Source organism: Scheffersomyces stipitis, chromosome 7 (assembly GCF_000209165.1).
Source record: "Scheffersomyces stipitis CBS 6054 chromosome 7, complete sequence".
Lineage (NCBI taxonomy): Eukaryota > Fungi > Ascomycota > Pichiomycetes > Serinales > Debaryomycetaceae > Scheffersomyces > Scheffersomyces stipitis.
The window spans coordinates 497,648-523,799 of NC_009047.1; the positions used below are offsets into that span (position 1 = coordinate 497,648).

Here is a 26,152-nt window from a genome sequence, read left to right on the forward strand (position 1 = left end):
TTCTGATCTAAACAGTACTATAGCTTCATCTACAGTGAAACTAATAACCGTCTGAACTTTAGTAGTGACAAGGCTCAAGCCGTCAAAATATTACCAAGTCACATAGTATGAAAGTCCGGAAAACAAAGGATTTCAACACTCAATAATATTTATTGCTGTTGCTAGTGACGGACAAGATTCGGCGTTGTTTTTTAAACTTACAATCCGTAATTTCTTCCCCTGTTTCCTTTTGTATATACACTTTTTAATAGACATTCAGTATTCATATAAAGCCTACTCGAGAAGCTATATGCAGATTAATTTCGGTTCAAAGCACGTGAAACTTCAGGACTGATGGAAAATAAGATACAGGATCTCTAATAATGGTTTCCGAGGTGACCAACCTCGGATTGGATCCGATAAATATCCGAAACAGAAATTCTACGTTTCTTTTGTTGAATAACGCAACAAATTACAGAGATGAGATGAGGATGAAGAATATATAAAGCCCAGAGGATTCCCTCTAGTTTAAACAGATTTTAAATAGTTCTTCAGTGATTAATATAACTCCATATCCATTAATCCATTTCTAAGTCCAAAAGGAAAACCGGCCTACCCATATACAGGTTTCCCGTCAAGGACTGCATTCTATTTGCTACATATACTTTAAGTACTCCCAGTATTTGTGTTCGGCGTTGGGTAAATAATGATATGGTGGTAAGCAATTCAGATGCTTTACACTGGTATTAATTGTTATTCCCCTACACAAGAGCATGGCCATACCAAAGTTTACTTAGAAATTCTCTTGAGAGCGATTTGTTCGGACTCTATACAAAGTAAGACATTTGAAGCTGTCCAAAGTTTTACATGGTTGGGTCCAGTTAGACTGAAGTTTGCCCCAAGTGAAAGTTCCTTCGATGGATTGAGCAAGTTATTCTTAACCATTGACAGCGGACTATGTTTGGATAATATTAAACTACAAGCGAAGATATTAACTGGCCTTCAAATGTCTAGCATAGATGACCATTTTGATGAATTTTCGTCCACAAATTGGTATGACAACCATGTTTCTCTTCTTATTAACATATTACGTCTCTATATATTGCTCGACTTAGCAGAGAAGAAGGGTCTACAAACGGGCAGATTTCCTCCTCTTAATAACAAAACTTATGAAGTTGATGTCAATAATATACTTCCGTTTCCCGATACTCCTGTAAAGTTCTCTTGGCCCGGGGGGAGTGAAAAGAAAGGATATCCAAATTTTGTATATGCCAATGACTTCTTTCCGACTTCATCTTCTCCATATATTGACCTTCGTGGACTTGATATCGACGAAGCAAGGATTGTGCTATTCATGACAGGAGAGTGGAAAGCACAGACCAACTTTAAAGTGGATTTCAATAGCTCTAAGTTGTGCAATGAAATCTTTTATAGGTATAGGAAACCTATTAATGAGTTGGACTTGTGGTATAATTCTGACGACTTTGGAATGCCGATGTCTCATGTTGTTTTGTCAGCTTTACGCAAGTATGTCGTTAACAACAGCTTATACTATCAATTCCATATTGCAAGTGATCTAATTAGTCAGCTTATGCTTACGATTTTTCCTGAAAATGTAGAGGGAATGACGTGGTTGCAGCATACTGCGGAGATTAATTTGCCTATATTTGGTTCTATTAGAGGAAGATATCCTTTCCTATGTCAAGGTGAAACTGCCATAGCAAGACCAGATCACATCAAAGAATGGGCGCTATTTATCGCCAATCCGTATCTATTATTTTCAAGATCATTAGTACTTGCTACTTGCTTCAATATTGGTTTGGCTGCAAGGGATTTCAGAATACGTAATAGTCTTTCACTGAAAGAAACAATCGAAGAGTTTTTCTTGGACTCTGAATCGTTTTATGCATCTGCAATAAGTCTCGCCACTGGTTCAGAATTTCCTAAGAATGAAATGACAAGTGCTTGTTTATTTTATCCTTCTCTTTTGGAAACCTGCGGCACTTATTCGGTGCCAGTGTCGCTGCTACAAAACCAATCAGAAATTATTGTAGATAATTGCGTGTTTCATGACGTTCCATTTGTCGGTTCTCCCTACACGTCATATCCAATTGCAGTGTTTGATGATGAAAGTCCGTACAGTGGCAAGTTCTCCATACCGACACCAATCAGAGTTGTTGATAATGGAGCCATATACAGCCCTTTGGATACTTGGAAATTAGCCTGGCTCTGCGAAGTAGCTGGTTACAAACTTCATGCTTCAAGCATGAAATCTAAAGATGAAATATACAAACACGCTGGCCGCAGCAAGTGGTATTCTTTGTCTCTAAATTGCTTGCTGATTGACAGCGAAGGTTTGCTTGTTACGGGGTTTGAACGAATTAATGAGGATTTCATCCATTTGCCTAATTTCCTCCTTCCGGACACCTATCCATCTTTTGATATAGAAGTCGAGGTTTGCAATTTGTTTGTGGATGTTAAAAATTGCAGAGAAAGTAGGAGAGCCATTTCTGCAGGCGTCTCAAGCATTCGCTGGCGCAGCTTTGGAGATTCGACACCTGAAATAGTGAAAGGTTCAATGAAACGGGTTAATGGCTCATTGATTGCCACAGAATATGAACGAGAGGTAGTTCAAGGAAAAGATTTTGAGTAAAATTTAGATACAAGCTTTTCACTGCGATAACTTAGAAAGAAGTGTAATTTACATCCTCGATCTCGAAGTATTCCCCAGGCTTGCAATCGAGGAGAACATACCTCTGACATGACAACAGTATGTTTAGCGAAAGGGTCAGTATAGGGTTAAAGCACAATTGATCTATGAAGCAGTATTTGAGGAAGTGTGAGTCTTGATGGACTTTAGTCATGCTTTGGATTGTGATTCAGATGAGACCACATTTATTTGTCATTGGTGCCGTTTGTCTAGTATGCTAGTAAGTATTCAAAGACGTCTAAGACTTTCGCAATTGTACATTGACTACTCAGTTGCATCCTTAATGTATTACCTTTGAAGATTTATTTTAAAACATTTATTGCATAGTATATGGAAAAAGACTTGATCAAGTCCGCAGTTGGTTACTATAGTCTGTACGTACACTTCTCATTTAAGTGGGTATTGTATAAGTAGATTCAATTTACTTAAGTTTTGTAGTACCTTATTTTGGCGGAAAGTAAGCACCATAGGCATACATAAAATCGCTTTGAACCGTCAACAAGGCAAACAACTAAGATAAATAGCATTTACTCAATTCTCGCTCTGAGATATACACAGACCTCTACATGTTTTACAAAGACTTCGACTAATAATTTCAAAACGCTATTGAAAAGATGCTACTGTTGACAGTTAAAATTGGTGACAATGCTACCATACCTTAATGTGAGCAAGCACGTCCCGGCTCGTTATAGCTGAAGTATGTAATATTGCATAGTATGTTGATGTAGAATCTGTACGCTTTGACTTCTGTTGTGATTTACAGAATAGGCATGATTTATAACAATATTTGCAACGCGCGCAATTGGTCCGAACTATTTCTTATGGTATTCAATAAAAACGCCGCTTCTCCTTTCTCTATGTTTGACACAGGGGGAATACCCATGAATTTTGAAAGGTTCACAAAGTAGCTAACAGAATACTCCTTATACATGCGGAACATGGATCTTTCCCGTAAAGATTTTTCCCTGTTCCTGTTTTCAATAACATTAACTCTTATCAGTCTTGACCTCGCAATAGTTAGCCTACTTCCCTTTATTACAGCATCAAAAATCTTCTTCTTCTCAATCCGCCCATCAAGTTTGTTATCCAATGCCTGGACATAGTCGTACACCCCTGGCCACTTTGAAGGATCTATCACTTCAATTGGGATTTCAAAGGCACCGCTGTTGACGTCAATTAACATATCTATTGATGCCAACGGGTCTCTTGAGCATCCCCCAACCACTGGATGGGCATTTCGTATTATTTCGCAATCAGCAATGGATATTCTGAATACGTTTTCAACTCGTCGCTGTAATTGTCTACGAAGAGCTGGTATAACCTCTGGAATTGAGGTTCTGCTCTCCAAATCTTTCAAACGTGTTTCATCTGCCTCTATCAATCGAATAACGGAAATTGGCTCATTCGATTCTATTCGACTATGAGTAATTGTTGCACATGATCTGGAAAGGTATTGCGCGCCTAACCCATCGTGGCCCTTCATTCCATGTTCGACTCTTAAAAATTCACTAATAGATAGAATGTTACATTTGGTAACTTGGGCCCTAGCATTTATTTTTTTCATTTTGTGCATTATGTTTACTGCTGCGCCGATCGTATTCAAACTGATCATAACATCGTCTCCATTGTGAACAGAATCTGAAAACCCTTCCACATCAAAAGCGCCAGCAATGTCCATATATGCCCAATTTAAAACCGTGTTCATGAATGTGGTTAAGCGCCAACCTGAAAGTAAAGTACCGTTGAGTCTATACCACCTGTTCGAATTCGGATCTAGTGCGTACATTTTGTCAACAGAATTTATAGTCCATATCATTGCTTCCTTCTGTGCTTGAGACATATCGCTTAAGTACGCGTCCAAAAAAGCAACCAAAACAGCCTTCATGGAAGAGATTGAATGTTGCGAATTAAAATCGTCATAATCAAAACAAAAGCTATCATATCCATCCAACATGAGTCCAATTCTTTTATGAACTTTGCTTGCTTCGGCCTGTTCTCCGATCGGAAACATATGCTTAAGTGACTCCTCGCATCTGAACATCGCGAAGTTGCTTATAACAGTGCTTCGAAGATCAGTGCCATATATGGCACGCTGCTTACCCCACTCGTACTTGGTAGACGTCCACGCCCTAACTTCTGGAGGACTCCGGAAGAAGGACTCAAGTTTGCCTTTTGGCATCAAATTCAAAGTTACGAATTTGTTTCGTGAATGCAATCCTTTTATTATATAGTCATCATCTTCAGCATACTGCGAATGTACACTACCCCCAGGCACCCATTCCCATCTATTCTGAATATAATCTTCTAGTTCCATTTTCGGGTATTTGTATCCAAGGGTGCGAGACAATTCAAATATTTTGAATGCGGAATGGTATACCTCTTCGGGCAGAACAGTAGTGCAATTAGGATTCGTTCTATTCATTCTTTCGGCTGACCAGTCAACGCTACCGATTCCTCTATTCATTAGAACAGGCAATTCAAATAGTTCAGTTAGAGGCTGTAATTGAACTGAGTGGGCTGCTTTCAAGTGGCTAGAAACTTTCTTTAGTCGGGATAGTAAATCATCTTCCCCACTGCAATTCTTCCATAGTGCTGTACTATCAAGAATCAAGGGAATCCAGTTAGAGGAAAGGGAAATGATGTAAACCATAAAACTAGCAACTGTTGATTCCACATTTATACCAGAATTGTACAACAATTTTTGAATGCATTTGGCGAAATAAAATCTCTCCACTGAAATTTCTTCTGCGGCTAGCAAAACCTCCGCAGGTCTCAAATGTGTATGGTGCTGAGCTGTCACCTTACTTCTTACATAACTGTACGAATCGCAAAACACCTTGGGGCGGATTTTTGGATCGACACCAAACACTCTCTCTAAGAACCACTTTATGTCACTTTCGTTGAATACAATGCCATCAACAATACTATATATCATTGATACGTTCCTCTTCAAAATAGGACCCATGATGTTGGTATCGTAGTCGATTTTAATATATACCCCGTAATAGTCTCCATTGCGCCAAAGAGTTACACTCCTAACTTCCCCAAACCATTTGAGTGCGACACTAAAGCACAAACCCGAAGAATACGAAGATAGTTGACTACCTGGAACTACATCTGCCAACATGTGAGTGGAATTCATTCTCAGGACTGCCTGAATCCTCGTACGAAACCTTACCCAGGTGGGAAAGGTTTTCAGATCGTTGATAACGTATTTATTTGGTTTATGTCCTTCCATCGATTCGATCAATGTCAACTTTACCCAATTGTCTTCGTGGTGGAGCCCACGGTTAACCATTTCGATAGGCGATGAAGAATTACTTGTTTTCTGCGCATGTATGTATCCAGTAAAATTCAATACACCATCGCTGGATATAACCTGAATACCAGGTAAAATACATGTCCTGTTCTTCAAATCCAACGAAAATTCAGTGTCACCAGTGCTATCATCTGACTCAATGAACAGGGATAGAACCAGTATATCGATTTCCAATTGCCTTGTCAAGATAGAACGTAGACTGAAATCGACGGGAGACTCCTTTCTGCTTTTCAAAGCATCAAAAGACACATAGATTCCTTCATTTGCTGCAAATGTGGGATTTTGATATAGTCTTACCCAAACTGAATCATCTGAAGTGTCGTAAGACTCAGGATGAGAATGCTGCAAGCCATCGAAATTTACATATATGTCATAACCGATGACTTTACACATAAAAGCTAATTTCCAGGCATCAAGAGGGCTGTATATCATTCCATTTTGTACAACTCTTAGAGGAGGTGGTACTATGAATTTCCCGCTGTAAGGGCTCGAATCCTCGAACACAGCCAATGGAAAGCAAATGAAAGGTGATCCAATAAAGGGCACTCCATGGCACACTATGGTGCTATCTGGTTGCTGCTTCCCAGACTCAGACATAGGGAAGCAATATGTTGCATTTGGAATTACTATGCCAGGAAAACTTAAATACAAATCTTCTCTCCCTTTTACTGGGTAAGGCAACCCAGTCGCAAATGAGACGGCCGTTTCGAAGAAATTAAAGGAGCCAAAGGTTAAAGCACTGTCAATGTGCTCTGTTGAAGAGAGCGACTTATTGGATAATAGAAAGTCTCTCTTCGCTAGCCCGATGTTAAATGCTGTAGCTAAGATCATGCCAAAGCTAAATAAAAGATCTGGGTTATTTCGAATCTCTTTCCAATCTTCCAATGCTTTTGCTTCGAGTAGAGCTGATATTCCATTGTTCAATATCGAATATCTGCCCCTCACAGACCCAAATCTAGGAAGTGTGATACGAGTCGTTTGTGTGAGCCATGTCATATGTTCAACGTTTCTAGGACAAACTGTGAGGAACAACTGCGATACAATGTTCGCTGCTTTGTGAAACTGATTCTGCAATCGATTCACCATTACATATTTGCAAAGTGCACTCCAAATTAGCCCTGGTTGAGGGATTTGATATTCGATACTAGTCTTACTTCCCGATAACCATTCTTCCAATGAAGCAATTCTGCTATCGTATCTGTAATTAACCTGATGAGCTAGCGCGGGATAAGAAAAATCTAACTTGTAGTTCGTCTGAGAAATCCATTCACCCATCATCATCAAAACAATTTTGGCCTCTTCTTCCAACAATCCCTTTAGGTTGACGAATGGAATTTCACCTGTGGATGGCAACTCGTCTGAAATATATTTCCAAATTGGGTAATTGCGTCCTTTTCGCCTACCTGGCCATTGCCAAGTAACTTCATCATCAACGAATTTGAAAGCAGCGTTAATCTCAACATGTATGTTTGAGTCAGCACATTTCGGAAAAGTACCCTTCGTGAATCCCTCTTTGCTATTCAATTCACTCATATAGAAAAATCGAAGCAAGTTTACAAGTAAAGCAATCTGATTATCGTACCAAGTCCAGTTGAATGCTTCCCTCCAGTGATTACTAACAATTGCACGCGGAATTCCTAGCTGTTTCAGTAGATCCTCTTGTATGTGATTCGAATCTATCGTACCATCCATTCTAAGATACCTTTCACCTATTCCTTCTAGACTGGAGTACCCATCTGTTTCTGACGAATTGACTTTTCCTACCCATGTATACTTTTGCAGAGCTGTAAATTCATTCGAGATTAACGGCTCATTGCCATTTTGAATTCCTACTAGTAGTCTGTTGACAATTGTGCTGCAACCACTAATACTGTGCCGAGCATACAATCTGTCATGATCATCGGAAGTGAACTGTCTAACAAATTTCAACATTGGATTTCAAAATTGATTGTCAGAAGCATCGATGTATGGCAAAGAATAACTTGATGTTCTTGTACCATTGGTGCTGTTGGAAATGTTCGTGCACCTACCAAACACGTCACTCCGTCAAATTTAGTCCTAAGGCTTGGAGTCTGCAATTACTTTGGCTAAACTTAGACATAAAGAATTAATCGTATAGAGACCGAGCTCTTATTCATTAACTTATCTTAGATTTCTCTATTTTTTTTGGCACAATTTGCCGTTATTTCATATTTCTCGTAAGGAGTTCTGTGAGGATAAGGAAGCTCTCAAACAATCTTTTGCTTCCCAACATGAAATGATTGGTACCTTTTATACAAATCCAACCAATGTTAATTATGCCGTCAGTTGTGGCAAAATCTGATGTCGTAAATAGGCTTAATTGGTGTAGAGGAATGTGCTCTAAAGGTTTGATTGCGTTTGGATATATTTCGAAAACCTCAACATTCTCAGATATGCCTGTTCCAGCTTATGCTCTTGATCTTAACGAAGTCACCTCGTGAGTTCCCATATATCACTTCATTATATTCGGTAAACTCTACCTTTTGCTATCTGGGCTAGTGGAACTAATTTATACATCGCCAATACTGCCCGATTTACTCGGTTTATACTTAGTCTAACAGAATTGGTAAGTCTTATAATTGGTGGATTCATTCGTTCGAGTTCGCAAAGAGATTCCAACAAACATGCCACAATCATCAACTTTTAACTTTACTGGCAGGCGACAGCTCTTACGAGTAAAGCCATTGAGAGCATGTACTATATACTCTAGGTCTACAATACTAAACAAGAGACACACTCGACAGACTGATCGTCAACTCAGGCTGCTCCCCCACTTTTCCGCTTCCGGTATAAAGCTCAGGTTGTTTTTCACTTACAGTAGTAGCCATTACTTAAATCATATAGCTTTCAAAACAATAAAATATACAACTAGTCGATCTAAATTAACACCGCTATTGATTGTCAGAGTAATCAATTTCAACTGCACCTCCTTTTACTCCCGCTGGAATTACAGATGGTATGGTTTTATCAACCAAAATTACACTTGCTTCAGTTCTTCTCATCAGACTCCAGTACGTGCCATTATTCCTCGAATGGGTATTGAAAGCCAGTTTCGAAATACTTCTAGTACTGGAATGAACACTTTGTCTTAATTTGTTACCATCCGAATCTAAGACAGAATGATTCTGAACATCAACTGAAACAACAGTTTCAGGGTCTGATTCATGAAGAAGGAAGTTAGGTAAACCAACTTGGCTGCTTGAGCCTTTGACCATATCAACAATTATTATACCTTCTAAATTATCATCCAAACCATTTGTCAACATTGGCAACCAATGTGAAGAAGTAAATTTACCGTATTGAGTGTATCTCACTCCGGAACCAATTACGTTGATAAAAACCTTATAGCCAGCAACATGGGCAGCCCATGAAACTTTCCATGCGTCCAAAAATGAATAAATAGCACCAGTTCTAGTCAATCTCTTAGGCTTAGGAATACTAAAGCTACCAGAAAATGGACTTTCTTCATTTAAAGCATCAAGTGGATAAATAAGAAAAGGAGAGGCGACTGAAGGAACTCCTACACTGACGATATCCTGTTCTCTCATGATAAGACCGTCCTGTGGGGTAATAGCTTCTGCTTCTACAGATAGCTCCTTTCCTGCTCTGCTCACATTGGGATAGTACACATATACTCCACTCATCCCGTTAAGCGGAATATCAAATCCAGTGGCTAATGAAACAGCAGCAGCAAACATTGTCTCTGGTTGGAGGAAATACCTCTCGTCAAAATTGATAGAACCAACTATGCGTTTCACACGACTTTCCCTGATACCAAGTCCTATGTTAACTGCTTCTGCCAAGGCAAGAGCCCTTGTGAATAGAAGGAAAGGATTCTCGATGAATGATGCCCACTCATTGACAGCATCCGCGTCTAGCAACCCAGGATCTGATAAGACAAAAAAGGGATATCTACCCCTAACCGAGGTGAACTTGGGCAAGGCAATTTCAACAACCTGCTTCAACCAGACCATGCCTTCGGCACTATCTGGTACTGCAGTCACCAATAGTTGAGATGCAATGTTCAAAGCAGTGAACACCTGATTGTAAAGGTTGTTAGAAACAACATACCTTCTCAAAACTTCTAGCACCTCAGTGGAACTTGGAAGTTTAATTTCTGATTTCTCGTCAAACCAGTTATCAATGGTTGAGATTTCATGGTCGAATCTGTAGTAAACTCTATCACAAAGTTTTTCACTATCAAAGTCCACTTTAAAATTTGTCTGCGACTCCCATTTGCCAAGCATTAACAATATTAAAATGGCCTCGCGTTCGTCAAAGCCTCGGAGGTCAATATGGGCATCCTCCGCCTCTGGCAAATAACTATCAACATGTTGATAAACTGGATAGTTCAAATATTCCCTTCCACCTGGAAAAAAATAGTCAGAGGGACCTGAGTCCTTCTGCGCGTCAAACGACAAGTCAATGAATACACCTTCCTCGTCAAAAATTGGAAACTGACCAGTATTCAACTCGCCTCTCTCATTGAGATCAAGTATTACATAAAGTCTGATCAAGTTGAAGAGAAGCCCCACATGGTTGTCTCTCCATCTATAACCAACAAGAGCATTAATGTGTGTCATAATTGCGGCGGAGTTCAACCCACTAGTCTTCTTCAACTCATCGATGACGCTGTCTATTTCAATTTGCCCCGCAGAGGTAAGAAACTTCTTTGGAAGACCAGCAAGACTTGTCTCGGGACTGACAAGAACCAGCTTCACATTTCCTACCCAGGTGAACTTTTGAATAAAGTCCGTTTGCGCAATACGCGAAATTCCCTTGATGGTATAGCAGGTTGCCACCTCTGAGATTATGGTTGAAGTGCCATTGACCTGTTGAGGAACAAATGCATTACTTGCTTGTGAAAGTCCTTTTAAAATACTCATTTCTTTGATGTATGTTGTTGCTTCCGAATGTGTTTTTTTTTGAACAGAGGCAAATTCCCCCCTTTTTATAGTTTTTGAATGCAAGATTTCGCGACTTTGAACTGAGCGCGTTTTACTCATATCGGGCAATTGATAAATTTCGTTATATGCCGTATATTGTGTTTCGAATTCTGCCGTCTATCAAGTTTCAGATTATCGTTCAACATTTATTTTGTTAGTGTACACTGGAAGGGATGCCAATTTTCTAGTCACAGGAGGAGCGGCATGTTGGTCCGGTGTGGAGAAGTGTAAGCAACCTAAATGTCAATCAACGAGTGTAATTTCGAAGCACCTGTTGCAATTGGACATAGAAAAATTGTACTACTGAATAGCTGGCGTTTCTTCTGGTGATATCTGAGTCTCCCAATGTACTTCGACATTCATTTGTCATATTATGTCCTCACACAATTTCGTTAAAGCGAAAGTTACGTGTGAAGTTGGGGCAAGCCAATCGCTCTCTAACCTGCTTTTCCTGCATCAATTACACAATAGAGTGGTCAATCACCAAAATAGGACGGAAGAAGAAGCAATTGCCACCAGAAATCGCTGAGCCATATAGAAATTGAGCACATGCGTTTATGTGGGTTGTAGAAATCATCATTGTTGTTGTCAATAAGGAGCCAAAGAACTTCTCCTTTGCTGTTGGAATTTAATTCTAGATTCCCGTTTTCGGGAGGTGCGAACTGCAGAAGGCAAACTGCAAAAATTAGAGTTTTTCCCGCTTTGTGTTAGCAGTATCAAAGAGCCTCGGTGCTTTTAATGCGCTTGTAAACCTCCAGTTTACTGCCAGGATTCTTGACGCAATGCACAGGAAGGGTTGATCTTTGCATAGCGCATATTTTGTAAATGGCTCTCTCCCAAGGTTATCAAGCCTATGACAGTTTTCACGTTCCGATTGGCTTGGCAGCTTATCAAACTGACCGAAAGTAGCCGATCAATCACTTACCACCAAGTGGCTCTACTACTAAAACCTGGAACGAGCCGCTTGTATGTTGCCTACAGTGTGGTTTTGCTTGTGCAATTTTCACAATGCCACTTTGGTCCGTGGGATAAGTGATTTCGTTTCAGAGGGGGTACCAAACCTAACCCTTTGGATGTCACCGAGAACGAATTCTTGGTTACAACTGCATCCGGTAGTATTGTGATTCTGACTTCCAGAAGTTGTAGGGCCAAGTCCTCAATTTAGTTGCTTTCTTAGAAAAGTGAGCATGCAGCTACTTTGCTACCTGAACTCTGATATTTGTTGAGAATGGTCCATCTTTCATCCGTTGTGCTGTACTTAATCCCAACTGTCCAAGATCGTGTTGTTCAGACTTTTTAACTTACCTATGACATACGTTGGCTCCAATGACTACCCGGAAAATCATATGTTGTATGCACACTTCAACTTTTCTACTTCAACAGATACAAAAATGCGATGGATGAGATTTTAACTCTTCATTCTTTTCAACCTTGACCTGAGCAGACTTCGTGCAATTGGCTGCAAATTCGTAAGTATCATTATAGCCACAACGGTGTTGTTATCACGATGATGAACTTTCAATTGGGAATCTCTCTGACAATCCAAAAACAAATCTATGGAGAAAACCTAATAATTGTTAACTGAGACAACAATGCTGAGAAGTATTGAATTTGGAGAACAAATTACTAACATAAACTAGACTTGATAGGCATATCTTTGTATAGCACTAATTGACGAAGCATAGGAAAACAGAATGTAATCGTAGACTGTAGACTATAGAACCGAGTATGGTTAGAATCGCAAGTAAGAATCTTAATCACGTGCAGATAGAAATTTCAAGGGCTGCAGCCCTATCATTGAACTACACCATAATTCAGGTAGGTGCAAAATGTCTCACGTGACGTGAAATTTTTTCGTAACCATGCTGTGTGGACCAGGCAATTTTTCAACTGTAAAGTCAATCTTCTTTGTAGCACTTCGATCTTTTTCTCTATCAACGTCGAATCAACAAATACCGTCAACATGTCTGCTCCAATCAACAAGGAAAAGGTCGAACAAGAACAAGAACAAGCTATTCACAAGATTAGAATCACCTTGACTTCTACCAAGGTCAAGCAATTGGAAAACGTTTCTGCTAACATCATCAGAAACGCTGTCCAAAACGACATTGTCAAGAAGGGTCCTGTTAGAATGCCAACCAAGGTCTTGAAGATTACCACCAGAAAGACCCCTAACGGTGAAGGTTCCAAGACTTGGGACACTTACGAAATGAGAATCCACAAGAGAGTCATTGACTTGCAAGCCCCAGCTGCCACTGTCAAGAAGATCACTCAAATCACCATCGAACCAGGTGTGGATGTCGAAGTCACCATTGCTGCCTAAATGGTAGTGATGTAGAAATTCGTAAAAATGAATCAACAACGGGTGTGTTGAGTTACAGAGTGCTGCGATGGGAGTAATGTGAAGAAGTGAGATGAGGTTGTTTATTAATTATTTTATCTGTACCATAAAGAATTCAGGAGACATCGTATCCAAGTGCTCTAGGCGTGCCGTGTGTTTTAGTTAGCACACAGACGTTGTGGTGTTGCTATCAGGATTTGGTATGATAAATCGTAGCTCGCTGTGCTCGCATGCTGTTGGTTTATATATTTTAATACATTTGTCGGTTGCCAAAGAAAGTGTAGAAATGTAACATAGATGTAGAACAGTGTGAAGTATAAGGAAGGGGTCTAGGAGGTAATACTGAGAAAGACGGCTGAAAACCTACTATTGGGTGCAAAAAGTGGATGATAAAAGTAGTATAGTATCGAAATTATTCTGCGATACAAAAGATTTCTGTCCAAGATATCAATTTGAATTATCACATATATAAATAGGCATAGATTTTATTGTCGTTCGGAGTATTAAACATAGAGTTGTCTGAATATTCCAGGGTATAGAAAGGTAAAGAATATGAGCAAGGAGATCAGACTTAGACGAAAAATGTTTCACCACCACTCACACACTAATCATGTCCATGTAACACCAAAGCACCAACAGTATGTCTTTTTTGACCTCTTCTCTCCTCTTCTCGCCACTTACTACACTTATGTATATATTATAACCTCTCTATCTCCTCTCTATCTTCCTTCCAACCTTATCTCTGCACGTGATAACGAGCGTTTCTTTTCTACAGGCTCATTTCATTTCTCCAGAATACGAATGCGAAGCCGTAACTAGCATTAATGTTATCTATTCTTCTTTCTTCTTGAGTCTTCTTTCATAACCGTTGTCTCTAAATTGTCTCATCATTCTTTTATTTTGTGCCACACCTGATACACGTTCATCATGGTGTTTGTTCTAGCAGCGAGACCTCGGCTTCTCTATGTGTCCAGCAGACAGCTCCACAGTTTCAACAAGCGGTTGCTCTCGAAGACTGTGTCCACCAAGCTCTTGAAGTCCACAATCAGTCAAAGTCGATATATCACATCAAAGACGTCAAACACCGAATATGATATATTTGCAATTGAAAACGGCAAAGAACCTGAAAACTACAATCGCGTATCTAACTCTACAAGTAACTCCACCAATCACAACAACAGCATTTCGAATAGCTCTACCAATAATCGTAACAATTCCAATAATAGCAATAAAAATCGCAACAATAGCTCCAATTACACCTCGTTCAAGGGACGTAACGGTAGTGTTGCTCTTGTTTCCGGCGTCATCATCGTAGGCTCGTACATCACCTTCTCTCTGTCTAACTACTACAACTTGGATACGTTACCTTCTCATAATGGCAACAATAACGGCAATCCTCGTTTGTTGACAGCTGCTGCAAATGATGGTAAAAAGTACTTCTCTACGTCGACGTCGTCCATGCACCAGAAAAACAGTATCAGCCAACAACAACACAAAGAAGGTGTCTTTCTCCTCAACGAAGAGCAGGTTTCGGCTAAATTGAGACAGTTTGAAGAGTCCTACTTCGTCCATAGAGGAAGAGGAGTCACACGATACGATATTTGCCAATTGCCGTCAAATTCGCCAATTGAAGATGACCGTGCTGAAGAGATTGTGCAAGTTCCAATTCTACAAGAGAATAACATTAAGACCTCAACAGACTGGATGTTCTTTGGAGTCTTTGACGGTCATGGCGGCTGGACAACCAGTAGCAAACTCCGCGACCAGTTGATCGGCTATATAATCCACGAATTGGGTACTATCTTCAAGACAGCCAGCACTGAAGAAAACTTACGCTATGTGCCAAACAGCGCTACTATAGACCAGGCCATCAAGAATGGTTTTTTGAAGTTGGACCACGAGTTGGTCAATAAGAACATCGAGAAGTTGTTGAATGACAACAATAAAGCAAAAGCGGCCGAGTTGTTGATGCCGGCCTTGCTGGGCTCGTGTGCTTTGCTTTCTTTCTACGACACCAACTCCAAGACGTTGAAAGTAGCAGTAACAGGCGATTCCAGAGCCATATTGGGTTCCTTTAAGGACAACCAATGGACTGTTCGTCAATTGAGTATCGACCAGACAGGTTCTAATCCCACAGAAGTAGCCCGTATCATTAGTGAGCATCCTGATGAGTCCAAAGTAATTCGTAATGGTAGGGTTTTAGGATCGTTGGAGCCCACGCGTGCTTTTGGAGATTGTCGCTACAAACTTCCAGCATCCATACAAGAAAGGATCTACAAGCAGTTTTTTGGCAAAAGATTGCCTAATCACTTGCAATCACCACCGTATGTTACGGCTGAGCCGGTGATAACCACCACCAAGATCAATCCCGAGAACAACGACTTTCTTGTCATGGCTTCTGATGGACTCTACGAAATGTTGACCAACGAAGAGATTGTGGGCCTTGTAGTGAAATGGATGGAAAAGGAGAAGGTGATTAAGCCACAGAAGTCGTTCTGGAACGTTTTTGGCTCTAATGAGAATAAGTTGCCTGAAGTTTCAGACGTGACTAATGACAAATCGCTGAAGAAGCCGATTCGCAAGACTAAAGGATCCAACGGAGCTTTTCTTTTGGAAGACAGAAACGTTTCTACGCATTTGATCAGGAACGCCCTATCAAATGGAGGCTCGAAGGAACAGACCACCATGCTCATATCCATTCCAAACCCAGTATCTAGACGTTATAGAGATGATTTGACGGTGACAGTCGTTTTCTTTGGCGAAGATGTCCATGGCGAGAACGAGGCTGGCAAGTTAGAGATCAATGCCAATGCCACCGCTGGTGGTATCGATTCGTCCAAGCCCAAGTTGTAGATTGCTGCATTATATAGTATTACTACAGTTTATATATGGCATATTGCATATATTTCAATTATTCAGCAGAAGATGTAAATTCTATTTCTTGTTTTTAGCTTTCTATTGTTCTCATTTACTTAATACTAAAGTATAAATATCATAATTGTGTATACTTGGTTTTAGTAGTATTAGCTTTTTCGACGTGGTGTATCTTTATACATGGAATAGTAAGTTAGCCATCTGTATGCAAGAACCATAGTGAGCCTCGGCATGTGCGTGTTATAGGCAACAGTAGCGACTTCAGGATCAACACCAGAATTGTCGGAAAGGTTGGAATGCCTTAAAAGATATTTAGACATTACTATTCAGTGCAAATATTGAGATTTTGTAGCTCGAAACCTGTTTTTTCTTCGTGGTGAATGGAAAAAAAGGAAAAGCAGTGCAATTTTGCAACCGATGAGTGTGAGCCGATTCGAAAGCACCAACACGAATACTAAAGAGTTGAATGCGAAGACAAATGAAGTATTAGTTGAATTTCCCAGTGAAATTGCCATACTTCGGAATCTCGCCAATTCTCTTTATCTGTCCCTACTTCACTTTCTATACGAATGCAACGCTAAGATACTTACTTCCTATTGTATCCTGCACATGTACCCCTCACCCCACACGATAATGTCGAGAATAAGAGTGAAAAATCCATCAGATATCACAACTACTCTCTTCTTTCACTTGAGAATACGTGTTCTTTCTTCGAGCTCAACCTGTTGCTTTATTAGTAGCACCTAACAACATCACCATTGTAGTTATAGACGACTCTTTATTTATAAATCACAATGTCGAGCGAAAAGACAACAGTGCCAGAATCACAGGCTCCTCTCCCAGCTGAAAATCCTACCCCAGATTCTGTAGAGGAGAAGACAGTGCCAGTCGGCGACGCCAAAACTGAGCAAAAAGCTGGATCCAATGTTGCTGCTGCTGACGATGACTTGGATGACTTAGACGATCTCTTGGACGATTTTGCAGACGACGTGTTGAACAAGCCTCCTGGCTCTGCCCTTGCAGGAGGTGAAAAAGAGACTGGCTCAGGAGCTGGAGGTGCCGATACTGCCGGAAAGAAAACTGCTGATGCTCCATTGAATGACGAGTTCAAGCTCAATATCGAGGGCTTGATTAAAGACTTGAACATTGAAGACCCTGAGACGAAAGACCAGTTCGAAGACTTGGTGAAGCAGTTTGAAGTCAACCACAGAGCTGATATCGAGGCTGAGGAAAAGAAGCCGTACAACTTCGAGTATGTGATGAAGGAAACCATGGAGAGATTAAAAAAATCGGGTGAAACAGTTGATGAAAAGATCAAAAACGATCCTTCTGCTGCTAATCCGGAAGATATGTTATCAGAATTGTTGGCTGGCTTTGGAGGAGCCGGTGGAGCTGGCGATATGGATATGTCCAAGTTGTTGTCTGATATGTTGGAACAGTTGTCGTCCAAGGAGGTGTTATATGAACCTATAAAAGACCTCAATACAAAGCTTCCAGGCTATTTGAAGGAGAACAAGGGTGTGATAAACGAAGTCCAGTACGCTAAGTACTCCAGCCAGTACGATATCACAGGTGAGATATTGGCTGTCTTTGATGCTCCAGGGTATTCCGACGACCAAAAAGACAAGAGAGAGAAAGTCAACTCGTTGTTGGAATCGTTGCAAGAGTTCGGCCAGCCCCCAGTCGAATTGGTGGGTGAAGGTGGTATCCCAGGCTTGGATGGAGGTTTGGGAGGAGATGGTCTTGACTTCAACGACAAGGACTTGCCAAAGGACTTGGAGAAGCAGTTGGAAGACGGATGTAAACAGCAATAGAATTTTATATCTTCTCCAATATTTATTAGTACCTTGTTACATACTTTTTAACAAATGGTAAATTAATGGTAGTTCCAATGACTGTATGCTGATATGATGTAATTTAGAGCTACACTTTTATTACTATGATAATTCTGTATTCCGATGTAAATGTTAAGGTTATAATTGTGATTCAATGCTAATATAAAGTTCAAATAATGCAGTAGTATGCTGGAAAGTACGCTGATAATGAAATTGATGTAATAGTATTCAAAAGCGTTACTCTGAGTAGTCTGATTTGTAGTATTTTATGTCTTCACATTCAAGCCTCCCCTATTGGCGAATTCCTCGTAGTAACGAATCATATCCAGAGTGATACCCTTGGAAATGCCCTTCAAAGCATGTTCGAAATGTTTCTTTTGGACTGTGCTGGCATTTCTGCTCTCCATTACAGCCGCAAGACCAGCTTCTTGGCATACAAGAGCTACTTCTGCACCAGAGCATCCGTCAGTGAGTAGAGCAAGCTCCAGCAAGTCAACATCCTCGGGAACGATGTTGAACTTCTTAGACCCATTCTTCAAGATCTGAAGACGGGCCTCGTAGTCGGGAGGAGCCACATATATGTGACGGTCTAGTCTACCGGGTCTCAACAATGCTGGATCAATTTCTGTTGGTTTATTGGTAGCAGCTACAATGACGACCCCTTTCAACTCTTCTACACCGTCTATTTCGTTCAACAACGAAGTTAAGACATGCTGTGAAGCAGAAGTTGAAGCCGACTCACGATCTCCAGAAATGGCATCTATTTCGTCAAAGAAAATGATTGACGGAGCGGCTGCTCTAGCTTTTCTGAAGATTTCCCGGATGGCCCGTTCCGATTCTCCAACATACTTATTGAAGATCTCGGGACCCTTTACAGCCAAGAAGTTCAAGCCTGACTCGGTTGCGAGAGCTTTAGCAGTTAGCGTCTTGGAACAGCCAGGGGGTCCGTAGAGCAAAACTCCTTTTGGAGCCAGCACTCCAAGAGCTTTGAAACTGTCTGCAGCCTCTAGTGGAAGTTGCACTACTTCCATGAGCTTCTGTTTCAACTCATGTTGACCCCCAATGTCGGACCAGAATACTTTGGGCATTTCTAAGAAGATTTCTCTCATGGCTGAAGGCCTAATTTCTGGCAAAGCTTCTGTCAAGTCTTGCAAATTGACCTTGAGTTGAGTCTGCGCGATTCCAGCCTTCAATCCACGGCCAATAGCCTTCATGACGGCTTCTCTGCATAACGCAGTAAGATCAGCCCCTACATAACCATGAGTCTTAGAAGCTACCAAGGTGATATCGTCTTCTGATAAATCACATTTGGAAGCATTCATCTTGGCAAACTGCTTGAGCAAGATGTCCGTCCTTGCATCCACATCCGGAATGCCGATTTCTACTTCTTGATCAAATCTTCCAGGTCTTCGCAAGGCGGCATCGATGGAATTGGGACGATTAGTCGCGGCCACAACTACAATTCGACCTGAATCGCCCATCCCGTCCATCATCGTCAATAGAGTAGCAACAACTCTAGACTCCGTTTCACCACTATCATCTGAGTTTCTACTGGGCACCAATGAGTCTATTTCATCCATAAAGATAATCGACGGTTGGTACTTACGGGCTTCTATAAAGATGTCTCTGATGGCATTTTCGGTTTCTCCAAGATACTTGGACACTATTGAGGGTCCATTGATTGTAAGAATGTGGGCATTGGTTTCGCTGGCAACACATCTCAAGAGCATGGTCTTACCTGTCCCCGGTGGCCCGTGCAAAAGTATACCACGAGGAGGAGAGATGCCAAAGTCTGAAAAAAGTGTAGGATTGTTCAACGGCAATTCTACGGTAGACTGCAATAAAGCAACTTGTTTCGAAAGACCACCAATGTTGGCATAGCCAATCTGTACCGGCAAATTAGGATATTTGGAACGTGAAGGCTGGTCTTCTACACTTTTAATAACACTAGTTTTGCTTCTTTGAAACAAAAATGCTGGCGAAACAGTTCCTACCTGAGAGAAGCAATCATCATCATTTTCATCATCTATATCATCTGCAGAAATTTGCAACTTCAGAAGAGCCTTTTCCAAATCTTCACCTCTGTTGATATCTACAATCAGCAATTGTGTTGTCTTTTCTTCGGAACCTTCTTGTGGTAGGCTGATGGATATCTTCAATCCTGGAAAGATGATTCCAGTCTCGTCAAGAGTTTTGCGAATATAATTTATCGTTTCGTCAGAAAACAGATCTTCGTTGAACCCTTCTATGGCTAGCGAAACCGATTTAGCATACTCCGGTTGCTGCAAATATCTCGAGAATTGCACACGGTCTCCCAAGAGCAACCCTCCCAAGTTTCTCATGTTACTAGAAACAGTAATGATATTCTTGTCTAGGATAGTATCGTCATAGTAAACTGATACCAAAACTCCCGGGGCACCACTATCTGCTCGGGAAACAAACAAAAGAGTCCCATTGGTAAACTCTAACGCTTGGAAAATCTCAGAATTCAAGTATGCTCTCGATAATGATTTCGTGGAACTGTTAGAGTTAGGTCGCACTATAAACTGTTTGGGAATTTTGACCTTTTTGGAAGGAGTTGGCTGTGTCGGAGTTCCAGCCAGTTTTTTCTTTGACAGCTGCTTTGACGACATGGTATAGCACGAGAATACTTTAAACAATAGGCAGTGAAGAATGTAGAGCTACTTCAACATATTAAACTACAACTCTACTTATGAGAAGAGCTAAAGTGATATATACAGTCCTTAGCTTTATGATCTTATATGGAGATTTCCTCGAGTAAAAATCTATTCTAAAAGAGATGCAAATTATATTCCAATCACATGGTCTATTCTGGAAGCATTATTCTTCTCGGATTCATTTTAAATAAAGCTTGTTATTTTGTTCTTTCTGTTTGTCTAAAAGGACGAAAGGTAAGCAATTTTGGATGTTCCTGTATACCTTCTACTCAAAAAAATTAGGAATAAGCCTTCAGTGATTTCTCTGTAAATCTCAATGTATTTTACTCCACGAAAACCAAGCTAAGAAAGACAGAACAGGGCTGGAACTTGTTGGTTTCCTTGCTGGACTATTTCACATCATGCTTTACAGGCGCTATCTATTTCGAGCGCTCGAGAAGGTGTCTCCTCCTATTGCTAAACTACCTCAACTGCGATTCTACAGTACTTCGAGGAGACGTCTGCACTCAGCAGATATGATTCTGAGTGAAGATTTGTATCTTCTCAACTCAAAGATGAACTCAGCCAAACGAATCACATACGATGGAATTAAGCCTTCATTCTACGATCGCTCAGCAATCGATTTTGAGTCTGATTTCTTCCACAGATGTGGGTTGGGCAACAATACAGTCTTGAGCCATTTGCACAATGAGCAAGACTTTGAAGCCAGAATATCTCCAAGGACGGATATAATTCAGAGATTTGTAGGGACTCAGTTTCCACTTCTGTTGGAGGAGAAAATTGGTATTTTGTGCGGACTTTCGACATTTCATTTGGATATACGACTACAAGCTGTAGATGAACGGAGAATCACGTTCCCCACTGATAGAGTTCTAATAGAGACAGACAGAATCAGGGCAATAGGAAAGCACGCATTAAAGATGTTGTTGGACGTGGAGACAGTTTTTATGAATGAGCGCTACCTTTCTTCGTCTACCAAGGATATCTTCGATAGTTTGGATTTTTTCAATAACGAACAAGGAGTAATTCCAGAGTTCATGAAGAGAAACTTGCTCTATAATTGCATATTGCCTTATCGTGGGGCGATGAAGTTCGGTCGTATTGCTGACGAAACAACGTATGCACAAGTCAAAGCCGGCATCTTAGACAGAACTAGCATCGGTAGCTTATACACCATGATTGGGCTACTTACCATCAAGTTCGACAGACAAAAGGTACGGGAACTGTTCCTTCTCAAGAAGGTAATCCATGGGGGATTGGGGATCATAAACTTAACATCAGAAGCGTTGACTCGGCTGTAGCACGATTATCATTGCATTTGTACTTTTCCATGTATATAGCTAATTTACAGTATTGATGTATAAAAATAGTTATAAAGATGACTCTCGCTTTGAAAGTATAAGGCTGAGGTAATATTATATATTACAATTTAATGTAGAATATCTACAAGTACAACGACGCACAGAAGACAATATCTCTCTTTATCTTCTCTTGGGCGACGCTCATCTTTTGGGACAATGTTGAATCACCAACTATTAAAGCAGCATTCCTGACTTCACGACAGACTTCATCCAATCTGGTGATGACTCTAACAATGGTACCTTCTGCTTCTGGGCTGATTTGCATGACCTCGTTGAATGAAAGACCTCTTGCCCACTCAAACACCACATTGGTCAAGGCAAATCTCTTTCTATCCAAGAATTCTTCTTCTTCAGAAGTCAAAGACACTTGATGTTCTCCGTACACATCTAACAACTTCTCGGTTAGTTCCAAAATTCTTGTTTTGCCTCTTTCTAATCGTCCGTTTATCAATGGTGGCTCCTCTTCATTAGTACGACCTTCATAGACGAAACACGAAAGCAATGCAACAATCTCTTCTGGTTCGAAATCTCCAAGGAAGTTATCCAAAACCAATTCTGTGACTACAAGTTCCCAACCAGAGTTGATTTCACAGGCGACTCTGCCCTTCAATACCACATTTTGCTGTTCATCTATGAAACCCATTGTTTCCAAAACCTGCAAACGTTGGGCGTAGTCAGGAAGCAATTCCAAGTTCTCGTCCGAGATCATACTTTGCAAAGATGCAATCTCAACCTCCAATTTGTTCTTTTCGTGAATCTCCACATAATGGCTCTTGAAATTGGAACATTCCCATGATGTAGTCTTACACAACTGCTCATAAATATTTCTCTTCCCTGCTAAACTTTCATACAACGAAAGTTTGTTCATCAATCCGAACGAAACCTCTTCTATTTCATTTTGGAATTCAAGAATAGAATTGATCTGCTCTTTGAACTCGCTGACTGCTTTTTCTTCGTTCTGCAACACCTGGAAGATGTTCGCCATTATGGCATACCCACAAATAAAACAGATGCTCTCATATGGCACCGATTCGACTCGCAAGTTGCCGTTGAAAATAATCTTCTTAAAGTTCATCAATCTATACTCATAAATTGGAACAAAAGGAAGCTTGAACATGGCACTATCTTCTTCAAATGGCTTCCCGTGATCAAACGTGATAATTGAGACGGAGTCGGTAGAATTGTCTGATTTGACGATCGCTCCCATTCTCACAACTTTGTTGTTGTCTCTGAAGAAAACTAGTCTACCAGACTTCAAGATCTGAAGTTTAGACGCACTCACTTCATGGATGAGTGCAGTTAATTGGCCATACAACACTTCATATGACTTCATCAAGTCGTAGGTTTCTTGGATTCCTTCGAGGTCACACTCTTCGCACGGGGTCAACTTCAACGAATGCAGTTGGAGTAACAACTTATCTACTTTTTTCTGGTTTTCAGGGAGGAGAACCTGGGTTGAGTTTTCGCTAAACGAATGTTTAATCATTTCCTCAACTGGCAAGGCCTCTATTCTGAGTAGATTCAAGATCATATTATATGTCAATCTGAACTGCGATTGCAACTTCGTTGGTGTACCCAATGTAATCTCCTTGAAGTCTACAGGTGAGAGTGGATCGTTGTAGGCCATGACTATAACTGTACCGGTGGCATCTATCCCTCTTCTACCTGCTCTACCTGACATTTGAGTGAATTCTCCTGGCAATAAGTTTCTGAAGCTTCTACCATCGTTCTTACGGAGCGAACTAAATACAACTGTTCTAGTAGGCAAGTTCAAACCCATGGCAAATGTCTCTGTTGCAAACAAAACCTTGACCAAAGTCTTCGCAAAAAGAATTTCAATGCATTCCTTGACTATAGGAAGTAATCCTCCGTGATGGACAGCAATTCCTCGGCTCAACATTTCTCTGATCTTAAGAATCTGCGGTAACTCCCGATCTTCCTTTTTCAAACGAAATAGAGACTTGTCTATGAACATGTGGATTTCCGATTTCTCTCTGGCTGTACATAAGTCAACGCTAGTCAAACTATCAGCGTATTCTTCGCATTTCTTCTTGGAGAATACGAAAGCCACGCAAGGCAACAAATTGGACTTCTTGAGATATTGTACAAGATTGAGCCAGGTACCCTTATTGGGGCCATCCTGGGCAAAGAACCTGCCCCCTGCTCGCGTGACAAGGTTACCTCTGCCTCTATTAGCTGATTGTCCACCTCTTGCTCCACCTCTTGCAGCTCCAGATCCACCTCTTCCTCCTCGATTTCCACCTCTGGCAGACCCACCTGGACCTCCACGTGTACCAGATCCCATAGAAGCTTTAGGTAGTCCCGGCTTTTTCTTGCTGTTTTCAAGGTGCTCTTTATGTTTCTTGAACTCATCTTCACTAAATACTCTGTGAGAATCCACAACTTTGAACATATTGTCTTTGGCCGAAATGAAGATCTCCAAGGGAACAGGTCTCTTTGGCGTTGAAATGACATATATATCCTTCTCTTTGGTTCGCCCAACCCAATTGGCAAATTCAAACGTATTGGGAACCGTAGCAGACAATAGGATATACTTGATGTGGTCTGGCAACATGATGATGACTTCTTCCCATACCACACCACGATCGATATCGTTGACGTAATGGACCTCATCGAAAATAACAAACTCCACGTCTCGAATGATATCGGCACCTCGGTACAACATCGACCGTAAGACTTCTGTTGTCATGATCAAACAGTTGGCTCCCGGGTTGATCTGTACATCTCCAGTAATCAAGCCTACGTCTGTATCTTTAAACGTTTCCTTAAAGTCTCGGAACTTCTGATTGGAAAGTGCCTTGATAGGCGATGTATATATGGTCCTCGTCAAATTACGGCTGGCCATAGCTATGGCATACTCAGCTACAACCGTCTTACCAGCAGAGGTATGTGCTGCTACAAATACGGAGTCGCCTTTTTCTAAGTGGTACACGGCTTCCTTCTGGAAAGTGTCCAATTCAAACGGCCACGTTCGGGCCATATTAGGTATAAGTTCGTGGAAGTTGTCAATGGTGTGGTCCAAATCAACTACATGAGCCCAGGACTTTTGTTTCCTCTTAGCTTTTGAAGCAGCATTAATTGCTACAAAGTCGGGAACTACAATGCCTTCAATCTCAGCTGCTACAAAAGGTACTGGAAATACTTGTGATGAGGGCTGTTCTTGAGATGATTGCTTCTGAGTAGTAAACTGATACTCGCTGATAACCTTGGTTCCTTCGTCATCTAAGTCATTAACTTCGTTCAACATTTTCAAGCTATCAATCGACTCGGCAAGAGACTCTATTTGTTGATTTTGTTGACTTTCATCCAACTTCAACCCTCGAGATAAATCTGGTGGACGATCTAAGAGACCGTACTGGTCTCGGTGCAGGCGCTTCGTCTTGACTATAGGTTTTACTTCCTTCAAATCACCAATGATCCCACCGGGATTAAATGGCAAATACGAACTACGACCTCTGAGCGCCTCCAACTTCGTGGTATACTTTCTATTCACCGACATCGAGTTTTCAGCTTTAGCGTTGTCTATATCTGCTTGTCTAAGTTCTTCCTTATATCCCGTAACTTGTCCAAACAAGATATTTCGCTTTAACCGATACGACGTTCGCCTCATTCTTTCCGGTGATTTTAGAAGTAGCCTGTGTACTTTCTGTTTGTCGACTTGAGGAACCGTCTGCACCAGTCTTTGAATTTCCCAAGTGACATGGTCAGAAGGAGCGACGTACAGATTCAACAACTCCTGATCCTGAGCTGCAAAATCCTCCCCAAAATCCTCCCGGAAATTAGTTCGAGTGTGCGGGTCTAGAATTGATCTAAGTGCATCGTCTTCAGCCCCAGAATCGACCGACATTGTTGAGGAGACTAAGGATGGTGTGATGACTGTTGTTTTCTAACATTCATCTACTGAAAAGTGAAAAAGTATACTGCAGGTAGTAAATTTTCACTCGAAGAGGTATGTAGTCCCACAGAGAAAAGAAGACCAAGAGTGAAGAAAAAGTAGAACAAAGTCATGTGTTGAATCAGAAATGGACAAACTCTGAAGAAGGTGTATATGGTTCAATTGTGGTTAT

The 26,152-nt window shown here is 40.9% G+C and overlaps 6 protein-coding genes across 6 annotated transcripts; 4 read left to right on the top strand and 2 right to left on the bottom strand. All coding sequences in view use genetic code 12, as the record gives it.

Annotated features, from left to right (window-relative positions):
* Positions 1–709: 709 nt before the first annotated feature.
* PSV2 (major coat protein/ssRNA-binding protein - IMP dehydrogenase/GMP reductase) lies at positions 710–2,632 on the top strand (the record flags this gene model as incomplete). The annotated part of the gene is made up of 1 exon (XM_001386078.2): positions 710–2,632. One exon carries the CDS (start codon positions 710–712, stop codon positions 2,630–2,632), a length of 1,923 nt encoding a protein of 640 aa, XP_001386115.2.
* Positions 2,633–12,918: 10,286 nt separating this feature from the next.
* On the top strand, positions 12,919–13,587 carry RPS20 (40S ribosomal protein S20). The gene has a single exon (XM_001386079.1). It carries the CDS (start codon positions 12,939–12,941, stop codon positions 13,296–13,298), a length of 360 nt encoding a protein of 119 aa, XP_001386116.1. The 5' UTR covers positions 12,919–12,938; the 3' UTR covers positions 13,299–13,587.
* Positions 13,588–14,243: 656 nt separating this feature from the next.
* PICST_36975 (predicted protein) lies at positions 14,244–16,169 on the top strand (the record flags this gene model as incomplete). Its single annotated transcript, XM_001386080.1, has 2 exons — positions 14,244–14,353; positions 14,498–16,169. 2 exons carry the CDS (start codon positions 14,244–14,246, stop codon positions 16,167–16,169), a joined length of 1,782 nt encoding a protein of 593 aa, XP_001386117.2.
* Positions 16,170–16,881: 712 nt separating this feature from the next.
* On the top strand, positions 16,882–18,004 carry PEX19 (40 kDa farnesylated protein associated with peroxisomes; the record flags this gene model as incomplete). The annotated part of the gene is made up of 2 exons (XM_001386081.1): positions 16,882–17,216; positions 17,241–18,004. The coding sequence occupies exons 1-2, from the start codon at positions 16,985–16,987 to the stop codon at positions 18,002–18,004; spliced, it is 996 nt and encodes a 331-aa protein (XP_001386118.1). The 5' UTR covers positions 16,882–16,984.
* A 123-nt stretch (positions 18,005–18,127) lies between these two features.
* AFG2 (AAA+-type ATPase) lies at positions 18,128–20,675 on the bottom strand. Its single transcript, XM_001386258.1, has one exon. It carries the CDS (start codon positions 20,656–20,658, stop codon positions 18,292–18,294), a length of 2,367 nt encoding a protein of 788 aa, XP_001386295.2. The 5' UTR covers positions 20,659–20,675; the 3' UTR covers positions 18,128–18,291.
* A 376-nt stretch (positions 20,676–21,051) lies between these two features.
* Positions 21,052–25,932, bottom strand: PICST_85287 (predicted protein; the record flags this gene model as incomplete). Its single annotated transcript, XM_001386259.1, has 3 exons — positions 21,052–24,272; positions 24,306–25,257; positions 25,291–25,932. The coding sequence occupies 3 exons, from the start codon at positions 25,930–25,932 to the stop codon at positions 22,147–22,149; spliced, it is 3,720 nt and encodes a 1,239-aa protein (XP_001386296.2).
* Between the last annotated feature and the right edge of the window lie 220 nt (positions 25,933–26,152).